The sequence below is a fragment of the Protomyctophum bolini genome (assembly GCF_963924005.1).
Source record: "Protomyctophum bolini genome assembly, chromosome: 17".
Classification (NCBI taxonomy): domain Eukaryota; kingdom Metazoa; phylum Chordata; class Actinopteri; order Myctophiformes; family Myctophidae; genus Protomyctophum; species Protomyctophum bolini.
The window spans coordinates 31,539,603-31,556,557 of record NC_137878.1 but is presented as its reverse complement, the minus strand read 5'-3'; the positions used below and the strand labels follow the sequence as shown (position 1 = coordinate 31,556,557).

Sequence of the window (16,955 nt, the reverse complement as noted above, 5' to 3'; positions counted from 1 at the left end):
ATGAAGTGTGGGTCATGACCGGAAGAATAAGGTCGCGACTACAAGCAGCCAAAATTACTTTGAGGTGAGGTGGCTGGCATCTCCCTTAGAGATAGGGTGAGCCGCTGCTTCTTCGCCTGGAAAGGAGACAGCTTAGGTGGTTCGGGAATCTGGTTAGGTGGAACGCCTCGGGATCCCCCAGGAGGAAGTTACTAATGTTGCTATGGAGAACTATCTGGTGGAGCTGTTGCCCCCGCGACCCGACTACGGATAAGCGGCTGAAGCTGGATGGATGGATGCATACCAGTACAGTATGTAAAGCGGTATGTATGAATGTTTTGTATGTATTTATGTATGCAAGTATATACAGTACGTTGTATGTAAACCATTGGGACAATGTGGTCCATGTTGTGGCTCCTGACCTCTTTATGACCTCCGGGGTGTTTTTCGAGGACCCTGAGAGTGTAGTTGGTCCTCTGGCCTTTGCTGTTGAACTCCACCCGACCCGTCAGACCGTCATACTCCACCTGGGAGAGAGAGATTTACATTAGAAAATTAATCAATTTCACAAGCACACATCACGCACGCACTCACGCACACACACACATACATTGACCGTTGACGTACCGTCCACACACGCGCGATATTATTTATGCCAACAAGTTAACGAGAGAGAGAGAGAGAGAGAGAGAGAGAGAGAGAGAGAGGGAGAGGGAGAGGAAGTGAAACAAACATGAAAGAAAGAATGAGACACAGTGAGAACCATTAAACTAGTACCGAGTTGCATGGGGACTTATAGACGATAGAGCTAATTTAATTGAAGAGGAAATTAACTGTTAATGGGCAGAGATAGAGAGAGAGAGAGAGAGAGAGAGAGAGAGAGAGAGAGAGAGAGAGAGAGAGAGAGAGAGAGAGAGAGAGAGAGAGAGAGAGAGAGAGAGAGAGAGAGAGAGAGAGAATTGGGGACAGAGAGAAGGGGGACAGAGACAGAAGCCGGATACAGATACAGGAAGAGGATAAAAAGAGGCAGATTGAGATAATGCCCAGAGGAAAAAGGACAGCTATAGGGGACGAGAGGAGAGGAACAGAGCCTAGCGAGGGGAGAGGAGAGGAACAGAGCCTATAGGGGAGAGGAGAGGAACAGAGCCTAGCGAGGGGAGAGGAGAGGAACAGAGCCTATAGGGGAGAGGAGAGGAACAGAGCCTATAGGGGAGAGGAGAGGAACAGAGTCTAGCGAGGGGAGAGGAGAGGAACAGAGCCTAGCGAGGGGAGAGGAGAGGAACAGAGCCTAGCGAGGGGAGAGGAGAGGAACAGAGCCTAGCGAGGGGAGAGGAACAGAGCCTAGCGAGAGGAGAGGAGAGGAACAGAGCCTATAGGGGAGAGGAGAGGAACAGAGCCTAGCGAGGGGAGAGGAGAGGAACAGAGCCTAGCGAGGGGAGAGGAGAGGAACAGAGCCTAGCGAGGGGAGAGGAACAGAGCCTAGCGAGAGGAGAGGAGAGGAACAGAGTCTATAGGGGAGAGGAGAGGAACAGAGTCTAGCGAGGGGAGAGGAGAGGAACAGAGCCTATAGGGGAGAGGAGAGGAACAGAGTCTAGCGAGAGGAGAGGAGAGGAACAGAGCCTAGCGAGGGGAGAGGAGAGGAACAGAGTCTAGCGAGGGGAGAGGAGAGGAGAGGAACAGAGCCTATAGGGGAGAGGAGAGGAACAGAGTCTATAGAGGAGAGGAGAGGAACAGAGCCTAGCGAGGGGAGAGGAGAGGAACAGAGCCTAGCGAGGGGAGAGGAGAGGAACAGAGCCTATAGGGGAGAGGAGAGGAACAGAGCCTAGCGAGGGGAGAGGAGAGGAACAGAGCCTATAGGGGAGAGGAGAGGAACAGAGCCTATAGGGGAGAGGAGAGGAACAGAGCCTAGCGAGAGGAGAGGAGAGGAACAGAGCCTAGCGAGGGGAGAGGAGAGGAGAGGAACAGAGCCTAGCGAGGGGAGAGGAGAGGAACAGAGCCTAGCGAGGAGAGATAGAAAACAACAAAAGTCGGGCGAGGGACAGCGGAGGGGAGTGGAGGGACAGAAGAAGAGAGAGAGAGAGAGAGACAGAGAGATGGCATGAATGAGATGAAGAGGATGTTTATAGAGAGAGTGAGCAGGCAGTCCAGGGCAAGCAGACGAGCACTGTTCACCACATCTGTGACAGAGCTGAGACTCCCTGAGAGAGACACTGAGATGTATTATTGTAGTGGTTTTCAACCGTTTTCATATCAAGGCCCATTATTTATTCGGCATTGGACCCACGGACGACCATGTGATGAGATGTAGTCTCTCAGACACAAAACTAAAGATTCTTTTGTTGTCATTGGATAATATTTTGTCCATGATTCCATGCTGTATTGATGTTGGTAGTATATGTACAAGAGATAACAGGCAAAGGTTGATCAAAATAAGAGTTATTTTACATTCTCTCTAAATGTGTAGACTTCTTGTAAATGAAGTAATGCAGATTTTAACAATTTAACTCTTGAGAGTTAAAGATCTATAAGGGTTGGACACATGATGAATCAATCAATCAATTACATACAGTGGGCGAGGCATCATTAGATGACCATGGGCTATTCATGGCAGTGTGTGTGTGTGTGTGTGTGTGTGTGTGCATTCAAGTGTGCACAAGTCATTATGTGTAAGTAGCATGTAGTCATTTGTGGGAACATGCACTGTTCTATGTAGATGTACTCGTTCCATTGTGCGTGGCAGTACACGACGTGTTAATGTGCACATGCAATTGTGTTTGAGTGAGTGTGTGTGTGTGTGTGTGTGTGTGTGTGTGTGTGTGTGTGTGTGTGTGTGTGTGTGCCCCTGCAAGTTGTGTGAGCGGAGGTGCATTCGATGGGTGTCTGTATGCGCTTGCACATAATGCTTAGGCACATGTGTTTGAGTGCGTGTTTCAAGATAAATTACCCTGTAAAACAGAGACAGTCAAACAAGGAACAGAGGGAGATTGAGTGAGACATGAGAGGGACGAAGTGAGAGAGAGAGAGAGAGAGAGAGAGAGAGAGAGAGAGAGAGAGAGAGAGAGAAATAGCGAGGTAGTTAGAGAGAGTGAGTTAAAAGGGAGAAGGAGAGAGAGAGAGGGAGGTAGAGAGAGGGAGCAGATTGTGGAGGTGGCTCAGTAAGTATAGAGGCGACATAATGATGAAGCAACGTCGTGTACACAGAAGAACATCGGACAGATCGAGAAGGAGAACGGAAATAGCACGATGGAGTGAGAGATATGCGACACGCAGGGAGACGGAGAGACAGAGAGAGAGAGAGAGAGAGAGAGAGAAAAAGTTAGGAGAGGAGAGGAGAGACTGAAAGAAGGAGAAATAAAGCGAGATAGAAAAGTGATGGAGAGTGTGGGGAGGAGTCGCGGCGAGCTGACTGGGGAGATCAAAAGACTGAGGCAGACAGACAGAGAGAGAGAGAGAGAGAGAGAGAGAGACACCAAAATCAATTGGATGAACGCCAGAGCTGGAGCCGGACCCGGGTGGGTGGGGGACTCCCTCTTCTATGTCCATTCTCTCTCTTTCTCTATACCCCCTGTCATTCTCTCTGCACCATTTACCATTGTACTCTGTCCTCCATCTGTCTATCTGTGTCTGTGAGTGTGAGTGTGAGTGTGAGTGTGAGTGTGAGTGTGAGTGTGAGTGTGAGTGTGTGTGTGTGTGTGTGTGTGTGTGTGTGTGTGTGTGTGTGTGTGTGTGTGTGTGTGTGTGTGTGTGCGTGTGCGTGTGTGTGCGCGCGTGCCAGTGCCGTCGCTATGTATAAAAAAAGAACGCATGCCCAATCGGCCATGTGTGCATCCTCACAAACGGCAAAAATAGCCGATCTGCATGAGATAACACATCGCTGTCGTCGGAGGGGGGACAGCACAAATAACACGCGAGTAGTGCAAACAAATCGTCAGCGACGTCCCTGCCGTGCATGCATGCGTCTGACCTTGTTTCACTCTAGTCTAGCTCTCTCTCTCTCTCTGTGTGTGTGTGTGTGTGTGTGTGTGTGTGTGTCTCTCCTCTCCTCTGGTCTGGTCTGACTATGTCGGTCCATAAAAACAACAATGATGACATGACAGTCATTTCAATCTGCAAAGCCTCTGTATGTCTCTATGTGTGTGTGTGTGTGTGTGTGTGTGTGTGTGTGTGTGTGTGTGTGTGTGTGTGTGTGTGTGTGTGTGTGTGTGTGTGTGTGTGTGTGTGTGTGTGTGATATGACAGTCATTTCAACACAGATCACAACACGTTCACACAGCAACGCCTACTGAACCAACACACCAGCAGTGGTGGAAAGTAATTAACCAGCACACACACACACACACACACACACACACACACACACACACAAAGGTGTGCCTTACCATGCGAAGGTAGTTCATGAGGCTGGTGCCGTGTTGCCAGATGAGAGGCGAGGTGCAGCTGAGCGGTTTCACTCCGATCTCCTGACTGCGGTTCAGCTCCCTCACAGCGCCCACCACCACATGCACCGCGTCGAACAACAGCGCCGAAGACAGCTGGAGAGAGGGAGCACAGTTCAGAATTCTGTGTTAAATCAATGTTAATGTAACTCTGAGAGTGTACAAATGGAACCAAATGGACCCGTTACACTCTCAGAGTTACAGATACATACATAAGGGTCCATTTGGTTCCAATAGTAATATTTAAAAGACAACGCTAAATAAAACGCAACAACTAAACAACAGAGATGCACCGGTGACAGAAAACCCAACTCTCAGGTTTTACTTGCCAGGGCAAATGTAACCACCAGCTGCTTACTACATGATAAAACAACTTGCAGTGTCCCAACAACCATCTAGGCCCCGATAAAAGTGTCAAGTTTCTCCGGCCAAGAATCCCTGGTGAAGCAGGCTGGTTTATGTTCCTTTCACTATAAAATAATTTGTATTTTAATAGATAAAACAACCAAATGTTCAGGACTGGTTTACAGTAACTCCAACAATACTGGAAGGTTTTAGACCTAGTAGGTGGGTATGCTATGGAACATACTGGGAAGTTTAGTTAATGTAAAAAGAAAACCTCTGACATTAGGGATATTACTTCTAATCAGAGTGATTCGACAGCTGGACATTTTCAAAGTGCTTTCTCATCTTGCAGTCTTCCATACGTCTGAAGTGTGGACCACACAGATGTATGTACGTAGATCAAGGGTTTTCATGGATTGTTTGTAGACTGTTATAGCTGTTGTTTTTACTGTGTGCATCTTTTAGCATTTACAGAAAATGTTATGGTCATGCTCCCAAACCATCTGAACAGTATAATATGCATTTGGGGCATTTGTAATGCCATGACTCTGCCAAGTTGTATTACGTAAAGTGCCTTCAGCTGAAAGGGTTGGGTGAGGTTACTTACAAGCCCCTCGATGCTGAATCTCCTCTGCTTCGCAATAGAGTAGAAAAACCTAATAATTGCGATATACTGTACAGTACAGGGTTTTTGCATTACCACAATGATACCATGGATACTGTATCATGTTCTGATTTGTATAATGGTCTTCTCCGAAATGCACATTGTGTGTTAGATTTGTTATTTCGATTTGTGTTAATATTTTTCAAGATTATTCCACATTTCTCACAATTTCTTTGACAATAGCAGATTTCCAAGCACACAACAGCGTGTAGAATGTACAGTACAGTAGATTGCTCATAGATAGAGCATTTTCAAATGGCAGATCTAAAGTCAGTATACTGTATACAGTAGGTCTAAATTGTTTAAAGTACTCCTGAGCAGGAGTGGACCTGGTGAGACGTAGGAGGGGCCCGGAGTCAACCCACAGAGCCTAGTCCCTCCACACGCCAGAATTGTGCCTCCCAGTCCAGGCAGAGTAGTTCCGGAATCCGGAGTGGTTCCAGCGGATTGTGTGGCCCTGGTCTTTCCCTAGTGGGTCTGATCGAGGGTAGCTACTGGGACGTATAAGTCGGGACTTGATCACCCCGGCTGGGTCACCTGAGTGAGGGGTATGATGTTTGCGAGACCCGAAACCCCGATGACCTTGGGATACAACACTGAGGATACGTCCCAGGTGCATACAAGCGATATTTTCGTTCAAAGTGATTTTGATGCTGCATGGGACTCCTGGAATCCCCCAAGGAGTTCTCTACCGTATACTCTTATAACCTGTACCTATATATCATGTGTTTCATGCGTCGGCTGCTGCTATTTGCTGCGACAACATCTGAATGTCCCACAGGGATACAGTATCTTATGTTTGATGGTGGTTATATGAAGACCCTAAGAAGACTATTCTCTCGGGTGATATTGTTTTGCTTTTCTATACGTGGATCTGTCACATGGTGAGAGACATAGGCAAGCATCAAAGAGATTGATTCCGTCTGATGGTTTGTCTTATAATAACCCATTTTGACCTGAGATCAGATTCTAAAAATGTCTTCTACAACCTGACCGTTTTCTGAAAAAGCTATGTTTCTATGTCAGTCGATTTTTCGATTTTTCAAAAATAGCAGACCTACAAGCTTGCTATGAGCCTGCTATTTTTCAATAGCTAAAGCATAACATAATGCATAATGCTTCCCGCCCAAAATGGGATAAAGATGGAGGTGGATAGAGTGGAGAAATGAGAGAGACAGAGATTGAGTGTGACAGACACTGAGGACAAAGATGAGATGTGGTGATCAGGGGAGTTTCACTCATTACTGTGTACGCACTTTTATAGTGTTCCAAAACTTCCAATCTGTTTCTGCAGTGCATGTCCTTTTCCCTCTTTGGTTTTAATAGAGGTGCTTTGTCTTGTTTGGTTGATTTTCATTTCATGTTTTGCAGGCAAGGCATACTGTGCAATTCGTTTGGGTGCATTTTTACAAGTTATTTTAAAAGGCCCCAAACGTCATTTTAGAATTTTTACATTTTAGCAATGTCATTTTTATACGGTTATGTAGAGGTCGACTGGTTATTCCAGTATTGTATTTTTATTATTATTGTTTCATATAATTTATTGTAGGGATGTATTTTTTATTGTCTTTATGTGGTGGCGTGACAGCTGGCCTGTACAAAACAAATCTTTATTCGTGTGGACAAGTTGATGTTTGAAGTTTGTATTGTATTGTATTCTACATTATTCTATTCTACCCTACCCCCCCCCCCCCCCACTACACACACACACACACACACACACACACCCTCTCTTTTTTTGCTCTCAGTTTTATCTATTCATAAGGATTTCAGGGCATATACATTACAGAAAATAATGACGTATATGTGACACACCCATACAAAGAGATAACAATATAAAACAATGTGCCGCCTACAAATAAATGCAATATAATAACTGCTTTACAAGATAAAGGGTACACACAAAAACATGCAGATTACTGCACTTGCCCTAGCCCCTTAGATAGCACTTTATGTAGACTTAGATAGCATTTTATACAGACTTATAGTATGTTACATAGACAGCACTAGAATTGCATTTTATGTGTGTCATAGCACTTTATAGTATATAGTATAGTATAGTATGTATAGTTTATATGTATAGTTTCATTATTTAGACATTCCACTGTTACGTATAGCTTACGCATGTTTCATGATAACTACTTTTTATGCATGTGATGTATTACCATGCTTTTTTGTTCTTGCTTATAATGTAAGTCGCTCTGGATTAAGAATGCCTACATTGTAAATTGTAATGTGCTAGTATAAAAGAATAAGTAGTATAGTGACTATAGTCGTACCCAGCAAGGAGGTGACACTGCCAGTTATAAACCGCATATACTAAATCAAGTTTTAAAACAAAAAAAACACCCCCTCTCGCTGCAGGGTAGGGGCTGATGTCACATCTCTCACACACACACTCTCTCTCACACTCACACACACACACACACACACACACACACACACACAGGCTCTCACCGCAGGGCCGGGGTAGGGGCTGATGTCACAGCCCTCCCTCCAGGAGAGGTTGAGGCTCCGGATGAACTCCAGGTAGAACGGATGCGTGTCGTTCAACATGGAGAAGCCCACGATGTTGGAGTGGCCGTCCACCACGTCATCCAGACGCAGCAGGGGGAAGTCCTGATGGGGAGAGAGAGAGAGTGTAACGTCCACCAAGGTGTCTTCCTCATGAGTGTTGTGCCATCGCTACAGTGTAGGTTTACACATGCACACAGTGTTACAGATAAATTAGTGACGCCTGAGAACAGAGCATAATAAATGCAAACTAAGCAGTCCTTGTTTCATTGCTTGCATAATGGATTTCGTCAAGTTTGTCCTACAAATGTACTGGCTATACAGTACAGTAACCTTACATTGTTCGTCCCAAAACGTCTGTCTCTTTCACATCACCCATCTCCGCACCCCCTGCAATGCTTTAGCTCGTTGCCATGTCAAGGTCTTAACATTTTGAAAACCATATGTTTGATGAAAAAACAAACAAAACAAAAACCTCACAGCGACTTCCCATTATGCGATAAGACTCTTAACTAACACATGCTTTGTGACGGACAAAATGGCATGGAAATGTTGGACATTTCTCAGAAAAGCACACAATGGCAGCACTGTATATACTATTTCATATTCCTTCTTGTGACATATAGCACGGAGTACGGAGAGCCAACCAAGGACAACATACATCCCCAAATGGAGACACTGACAGAGAGCAGCGAGGGAGAAAGACAGAGAGAGTGTAATGGAGAGTTAGAGAGAAGAGAGGAGAGAGACATCTCGGATGGAATAAAGGAAACAGCGGGAGATAATTAATTGTGGAGACAGTCTGGTACTGTAGATTGAAATCCAGGGGGGAACTATATCTTCCCTGAGGTATTTTGGCTTTTATTAAGACGGCAGTAAGGAATGTTAAGGGGAGAACAGACACATGAGAGAGAAAGAGAGGGAGAGAGAGAGATAAGAGAGGATTCGGGAAGGCATTGGTTGTGTCATTTGTACAGTCCTCAACATTCTCAGAAGTAGGAGAAGACAAATCCATATAAAGACCTGACTGAGGAGGCAGGCAAAGAGAGAGAGAGAGAGAGAGAGAGAGAGAGAGAGAGAGAGAGAGCGTGCACAGTGCGTACGAGAAGAGACAGTGCCGCAGGTCAAATAAATGTTTAAATCGGTGTGTGTGTGACCCTTTCAGTCTGTAGAGGGTATGCGCAATACTGTACATCGTCATCATACCCGTAAGTTATGCACAGCGGGAACGCCTACTGAGTGGCAAGAAAAAACCATTGACTTTTTGGCCTTGACAGACCATATACGTGTACATCCAAACAGAAAAGTCCTACAGTGTATCTGATTGAATTAAACAACATTAAACAACATTAAACTCACTTAAACTCACTTAACACATTTAGTACATAACACGTCCTGAAACGTCATAAGGATTGGAACCGAGAGGTGCCTTAGACGTCTGTGGACGTCCTAGCGACGTCCAAACGACGCGGGGCGAGATAATAATATTCAGAATAATTACTTCTTTTTTTTTTGGCATTTCGCTTTTCGCTTGCCGTATGCTAACGCTCTGTGAAACTATTAGCTTGTCATTGACTCCCATGTTAGCGCGGCGGAAAGAATGACTCGTATCTCCTCATCCAGGGCGCTCTCCGTGGTGATGAATGGATCGATATGCTGGCGCTGCGTTTCTGCTCCTCATCCGTCTCTCCCGCAAAATATGAACTCTTTTTGTAGCGTATATAAATATATTAAGATGATCGGAGATTGTGATGGCACTTTGTCAGTCAACTTTTTTAAGAAAGTATTTCCGGTTCATGGCTTTCAAAATGGAAGCGATCACTACTCTGGCGATTACTCCGGCGCAAGCTGCGCCTTTATTTTGATGCAGTTCCGGTACTAAATGTGTTAATGTGTGTGTGTGTGTGTGTGTGTGTGTGTGTGTGTGTGTGTGTGTGTGTGTGTGTGTGTGTTTTCTTTTTCTTTTTTGTCAAATAAACTTTCTCATCCGAGTAGGAAGAAGAGACAAAGAAGAAGCAAAAAGAAAACAAACAAATAAAAGAAGAAGACAATAAAGGAGGAGGAGAGAAGAAGACAAACATCAAACACTGAAGGATTCCAAAGATCTTCAAAGCCGTTTGTGTGGGGCTCTGCCATGCCCTGATGTTTCCTCACTGGCTAAAACAAACCAAAATCAAGCTGCTGCCTAGCTAGCCCCTTGAGGGCTTGTGTTTACCATGGAGAGTAAACTATGAATTCCTGACTGTCAATGTGTCTGTTTGGTTCCAGCTGTATACTCTAAAATTCAATTAACATGGTTTAACTTCAGCGCTGTGTGTGTCCTCAGAAATACTTCACCTCGTTCATCAGGTAGAGCAAACAGTTTTGCACATGTTCTGAATTAATATCTGGGCTTATAGGCTCTTTGCTTTCCCGACCACAAAAAAAAAAAATGAAGACAGTATTGACTTAATGATCCTAACCCAACTTGCTGAGAGAAGTGTAAGCTGATGCTGCTGATGAAGTCTCTGTTTGCCAAATCAATTTCTAGCCGACGGCAAGAGCCAAGCATCAGACGGCAGCCTTGCCAAGTTGTGTGAAAGAGAGAGCGGGTTGGCTGGCGGCAGGGGGGGAAAAGTGACTGACTAAGCTCGCGCTCTTCTATCTACGGAGGACACCGAGATGACATCGGAATAAAGGGCCGTTAGATGTTACTGCTGTGTCAAGGCTGCAGCATACTTCAAAAGAAGGCTTGCCAAAACAGGTAGAGTTCTCTGCGGAAGAAAATCGTTTTATACTCAATGCGGCTGCTCTTTGAGTGCTGCTTTGAGTGCAGAGCGTTAGACCCCACGGTCACCGGATACAGTGCTTTTGCCACCTTCATGAAACTAAACAATATAAATCACGAGGATGTTGGAGTTCTTAGCAGTCACACACAATGTTCGCAACTATGCATTGATGTCTTCTGTGGTCATATTTTGCTAGTTAGAAAATTGTGGTACAAAAATTACCTAAAATAATTCCGAAAATGGAATGTGTTTGTTTGTTTTCTCCTTATTCACGCCATTTTGTTCTATGATCTCACCCCACTTTCATTTGCCTGATGAAGACCTAAAGGGTCGAAACGTGGCAGATGTTTTGCCAATTAAATAAAGTAAGTCTGCTGTGGAGCTCTAGAAATACGTGTGCAGATTTGTCTTATTATTTTTTTTCACTTTCTGAACAGCCCATCATGTCAACGTGGGATTTAAATGTTACGTGTGTTTGTTTATACTGGAATATACTTTAAGTTATGGCTTTAGATGGGATATGGTTCACTCCAGTGTTTTGACAGCAAATATTTAGAAAGACATTCGGACAAAAATGGCTGTCGACTAGTGTTAGTCTCGTTTAGTTGACTATAATGTCCTAAGATTTTTGTTGACTATATCTACAGTTGATTTAGTCGACTAAAATGTAATTTGGTTAGCCGTGATGGTGTCGTGATGGGGGAGTGGACTTCAACAATAAAGACAAAATTAAAGACAGGCATGGTACAGTGTGCACCGTATGACAGTGTGACCCGCCAAGCAGCGGAACAATTTGGGGAATTCACACTATGGTCCCGGATGCGCACTCGGGACCACTTGTGCAATATGTTGTGGTATAGTGTGAATTCTGCGTACCGTTCCCCGGGCGTGGAACACCCGACCATTCCCGGGAATACATCGGGACCGAATTGAAGTGTACTCGGATACGGATCGCTGAACGCATTGAATACAATTTAATGAAGTGTACTCCGGGGTGCAGAAGAGTCACGGTCAATGTGAATCATGGCCTGCGGGGACCAGGCAACCGGATTCGGGAACAGTTTGAATCAAAGGCAAGTCTGTGAATCCCCCCCCCCCCTTAGTTCACCTCATTCACTGTTGTTCCTCTTACACTCATTGAAGGATGGCTTCTTTGCCCCGATGCCAGCCTAACACCACCAACACACCACTGCTTTCCCTAAGGATTCTGTTTTCCCCTGAGGGGAGTTTGTGATATATATCTCCCTGCTCTTAAATGGTTGTCTTCTGATATGCTGAGCTAGGGAGTAATGTGCAGCAGACCCCGAATGCCAAGATCAAAAATAATAAAATAAATAAATAACATGTTTTTCAATCTATTCATGAGTTATCTGACTGAACTTGTGATCTAGGAATTGCAGCTATTCTTCTGTTGTACTTGCTGTGAATCCTGAATGCACAGTAAATCCATGTAACCATTGGTTACACCGACACAAATCCAGCGAGCTCGGCATCTAGCAAAGTGCAACAGTACGTAGGTAAGTTATCGATCAACCTCATAAAATTCACATTTCTTATTATGATCATATTGGTAAGGATGGCATTATGCAAATAAATTCTGGAAAGCGTCCAAGACTCTGGGGGGGAGACCATTAGTGCTTAAGCTAATTTGGCTGACGTTTAATGATGTTAATCTAATATTTTTGTCTGGATCCACCTGCGCCAAGGGAGCTACATATAAAGACAGGAGGGGCAGTAACCTGTGCAGTGTGCACCACACATGTGAATGACATGGGAGAGTCAAACGCTTTAGTGTAGTAACCACATGTGTCCTCAATGTGTGCCGTGAGTGCCATGCAGGCACCCATGATCAACGATTCCATTGAAGCAACTCCTGCCGTGGGGAATTCAGAGAATGTTGATGAGTGATTAGCCTCGGTACCCAGGCTTTTATTTCCGTCCGCGTTCGGCTCAAAAAATGAAAGCCTGGGGGAACAAGAGACATTTCCTGGTCTAGGAGAGTATAGGAGTGGGAGTGTGAGTGAACTACAGTGCAGAGGGGGCGTCGCTTTCCTCCATTGATTTCTACCAGGGAGGGGAGGAATGGAGTTGGGCAGGGGAGGGGGCACAGATCTGTGAACCAATATTCCCCAGCGGTTGCTCCTTGCGCGTGCGCCCCTCTAGACCAGAAAGCAGGCTGGCTAGGCCAGGCTAATGGGCGCTAGAAGCAATACTTTTTTAAAGGAAGCGTTGAGATTGTTTATTTATGCCAATTTAATACATTTGAGTGCACATTCGCTTCATTTTATCATTAGACTCCCTTTCATCATGGAGTCAAGTGAGGGTCAAGTGAGTCAAGCTTATAGACAAATGCAATGGATTCCTTATTGTCCTATTTTCGTGGCATCACGATGCTGTCTGTTGTTAGCTTATAGATTAGTTATTTTCACTATTTGTCATATAGTATACAGTACAGTAGGGCTTACTGCAAATATTTAAGGGTTGCATGGAAAGCCAATCACAAACCCAGCAAATGACTTCTTTTCTGTAAGGTTATAGTGATACAGGGTTAGATAGATAAATTCTATATTTATGTGACACATAATATATACACATATATATGCATATATACACATGTATATATCCTGCTTACATGATATATACACACACACCTCACAATTAAGCTTTTAAAAATGGTGATTGCTAATTCAAATTCTACTTCAATTGACAACTGAAGTTCCCTCTCTCATCTACTGTATAAGAAAGCAAAATAGCAAGTGCTTGAACCGCTTAAACCCTACTCTATACTATATCCTCTCCTTTTCCCCCCCAGAAAATCTATATCAGCAAAAATGACCAGCAGAAAAACATTAAACCTTGGTATTGCTATCGTCTCTGTAGTCAAAATGCATGTGATCCTACTCGCCATTTTGATGTTCATTCCTTTTTGGATGTCACAACTGGGAACTGACCCAACCAATCTTCCCTTGGACAAACTCTAGCGCACAACCAGCTTCAAAAGTCCTTGCTTTTGATAGATCGTATACGACCAACAATGCATTTCCAATTGTCAAATGTGCTGTTCCTGGCTGTCAGGCTATAGCAAATACATGTTTACGTGGCCTTCTGAAAGATTAAGAGATGCAAAGTAAATGGCTGAAATGTATTACCAACCTATATTTAGCTAATACATTACAAACAACAGTGTCCACAGTGGACTTCAAACGTGTAAGACTGAATGGTTGGTTTCTCGCATTTTGGCCATAATTTGTCCGTGGCCAAAGGACAAGGGAGGCAACTTGTGGCTCACCCATCAGTCAAAAACTGGCAGCCAATAAATGAGTAGGTTCTCGATGAGGGTCCTTGAAATTAAAAAAAGTTTGAGAACCACTGGAGCAGAGTAGCCTATATAAAAGCTTGGCAATTTCTAATTTCTAATCTAAAAACCGATAAACTCTTTAACCCATTCTGACCTGAGATCAGATTCATACGATGTTTCCACTAGGACACACACTGGTCTGATTAACCAATTCTGACCTGAGATCAGATTCTAAAAATGTCAGTCGTTCTTCGATTTTTCTAAAATAGCAGACCTACAAGCTCATAGCGCGCCACTCGGTGGCGCGCTATGAGCTTGTAGGTCTGCTATTTTTCAATAGCTAAAGCAGAACATGATGCTAACACCAAAATGGGTTCCCGGTCAGAATGGGTTAAGTCTCTCCCTCACCATGCACCTTTTGTGATTTGAGTGCTCTCCAAAATTTAAATCAAAGGTCAATGACAATAACGCAGGTGTGTTTGTCTATTTCTTTCACAGTGCATTAGTAGAAAGGAAGAGACAAATTGTGTGTGTGCGCGTTGTACAGAAGCACACACACACACACAGGCACGCATGCACACACACACACACACACACACACACACACACACACACACACAGACACACAGACACACACACACACACAGGCATACATACGCACGCTCGCGTGTGCGTAGTCGTGTACGCACACACAGAGTATGCAAAAGTGTGCAAGTGTCTGCTTCTCGTGGATGGACAGAACAGAGGGACATGAGGAGCAGAAGGCGGCATGGTGGGAGGGGCAGGTCATAATTTACAGACTTTTGGTTGCCGTCCAAACTTTCAGCAGACAGAAATGAAGTTTCGCCCTTCATTACAAAGCGCTACTTGAAGCGTCCTTGCGAGTGTCCGGCATACAAAACGGGGGGAAAAGCAAAACAAGACTGACATGGCGTGGTCTGGGAGACGAGACTCGCAAGTTGACGGGCTTATTATCCGCGTAAGTCACTGAACACAAGGGCACAGCACCGGACAGAGCCGTCGTAACTGTGACAAACTGCGGCCCCGGACCATGATGCACGTCTGATAGTAGTTAAAAGGGTAACGAGAAGAAAAAGGGGAGGGGAGTGTGATTTGAGGAGTACACCGAAGACACTCTGGAGTCTGGAGCAAATTAAAGAGATGACGGCAAACTGTAACTCTTATAAAATGTGTTTACTACCTGGTTCAGTTGACCCCGCTAAAGTTTAATTTAATTATTATTAAATAAACAAATTAAATTGTAATATAACTGGAAATTAATTCCTGTCAGCTATTTTTACCACGCTGGTGAGAATATACTCAATGTGTTTGTCAAATCAGATTTTTATTTTCAATCCTGGTCTCTAAACTGCCTCCCCCTGGTCAGCCGGGGCACCTGATGGAGGGGAAAGGAACTGGTTGGAATAACGTGTTCCTTCCACGCGCTACGTCCAACCGGGGAAACTCCCCCCTGTCAGGTGTAAAGGAGCAACTTGGACACTCAGGCATGAAGGAAGCATGAGTTCAAGTCCGTTGCTCTCCCCATGAAACCAGCTTTGAATTGAATTTCAACCCACCTAGGAGCATGCATGGTTCAAATCTGATTAACAAAAATCTTATTATTATGTATATTTTTTTGCGATTCAGACTTGATAACACCAATCTCATTCTAATCTGGGATCAGACAAAAATTGGATTTGTGGCTGAACCAGTCTGAACAACAAAGATACTTTAAAAACGGAAAACAAACGTGCTCAGCCGTTCTTACCATGGTGGTGAGGATGTACTTGTAGAAGGCTGACGTCATCCCCAGTTCACTGGCCTGAGGAGGAGGAAGACAGGAACAGAACAGAACAGAAACACATGTCAGCAATGGCAGACAGGAGGGAGGGATTTTCTTCTTTTTTTCCCCACAATCTGTTTATTGGATTCTTTTTGTTTACAAAAAGGACATGAAAAAGTGAAGGTGATCAAGACAATATACAGAAAATAATAACAACAATAAGCAAGACAAACACGGTAGACACAAAAATCAAATCAAATCAAATCAAAAAGACGAGACAAGACAGACAAATTAACAAAATAATAATAGTAAAAGAAAAAGTGGGGGGAGAATATTCGAGATTGGGAGTTGAGACTTGGAGAGCAACTGCAGTTACTGCACGTAGGGTAAGCTATAGCCAGAATGGTCACGTAGGGTAGGCTATAGCCAGAATGGTCACGTAGGGTAGGCTATAGCCAGAATGGTCATGTAGGGTAGGCTATAGCCAGAATGGTCACGTAGGGTAGGCTATAGCCAGAATGGTCATGTAGGGTAGGCTATAGCCAGAATGGTCATGTAGGGTAGGCTATAGCCGAATGGTCACATAGGGTAGGCTATAGCCGAATGGTCATGTAGGGTAGGCTATAGCCAGAATGGTCATGTAGGGTAGGCTATAGCCAGAATGGTCATGTAGGGTAGGCTATAGCCGAATGGTCACATAGGGTAGGCTATAGCCGAATGGTCATGTAGGGTAGGCTATAGCCAGAATGGTCACGTAGGGTAGGCTATAGCCAGAATGGTCACGTAGGGTAGGCTATAGCCAGAATGGTCATTGTTGTCAGTTACTGCACGTAGGCTATAGCCAGGTCATTGCAACGAGAGGCAAGCATGCATCAGCAGCAGCCAATACACAACGACGATTGTGCAACAAACGGTGCTAGAGACCACAAGCGTAAATAAATAAATAGACCAGACTTCAGGGTGATAAACCACCTCCGTGAAGTTAAACCCTGTCGGTGAATTATCTCCCAACAATGATTATTATCCCTTACATATTACATGAGTACATTACATAGCATTATTTAACATGAAGACACTTTGAAACTTGGAAAACCTTGAAGAGTCATAATAGTGGCCAATCTGAGTTATTGCGACAAAAAGTCGCACTTAGTATACAAACATGCACTGCC

General features: G+C 44.4%; 1 protein-coding gene across 1 annotated transcript in view; it reads right to left on the bottom strand.

The window, feature by feature from the left end:
- The window catches only part of LOC308331715 (glutamate receptor ionotropic, kainate 5-like), a gene marked incomplete at its 3' end in the record, with an annotated part of 177,684 nt that overhangs the window by 53,270 nt on the left and 107,459 nt on the right, over positions 1-16,955 (bottom strand). Inside the window, exons 7-10 of the mRNA XM_080787207.1 lie at positions 15,772-15,825; positions 7,881-8,042; positions 4,358-4,510; positions 402-506 (exon numbers count right to left, since the gene is read on the bottom strand). Of these exons, the coding sequence (XP_080643333.1) occupies positions 402-506; positions 4,358-4,510; positions 7,881-8,042; positions 15,772-15,825 (474 nt within the window). The remainder of the gene's footprint in view (positions 1-401; positions 507-4,357; positions 4,511-7,880; positions 8,043-15,771; positions 15,826-16,955) is intronic.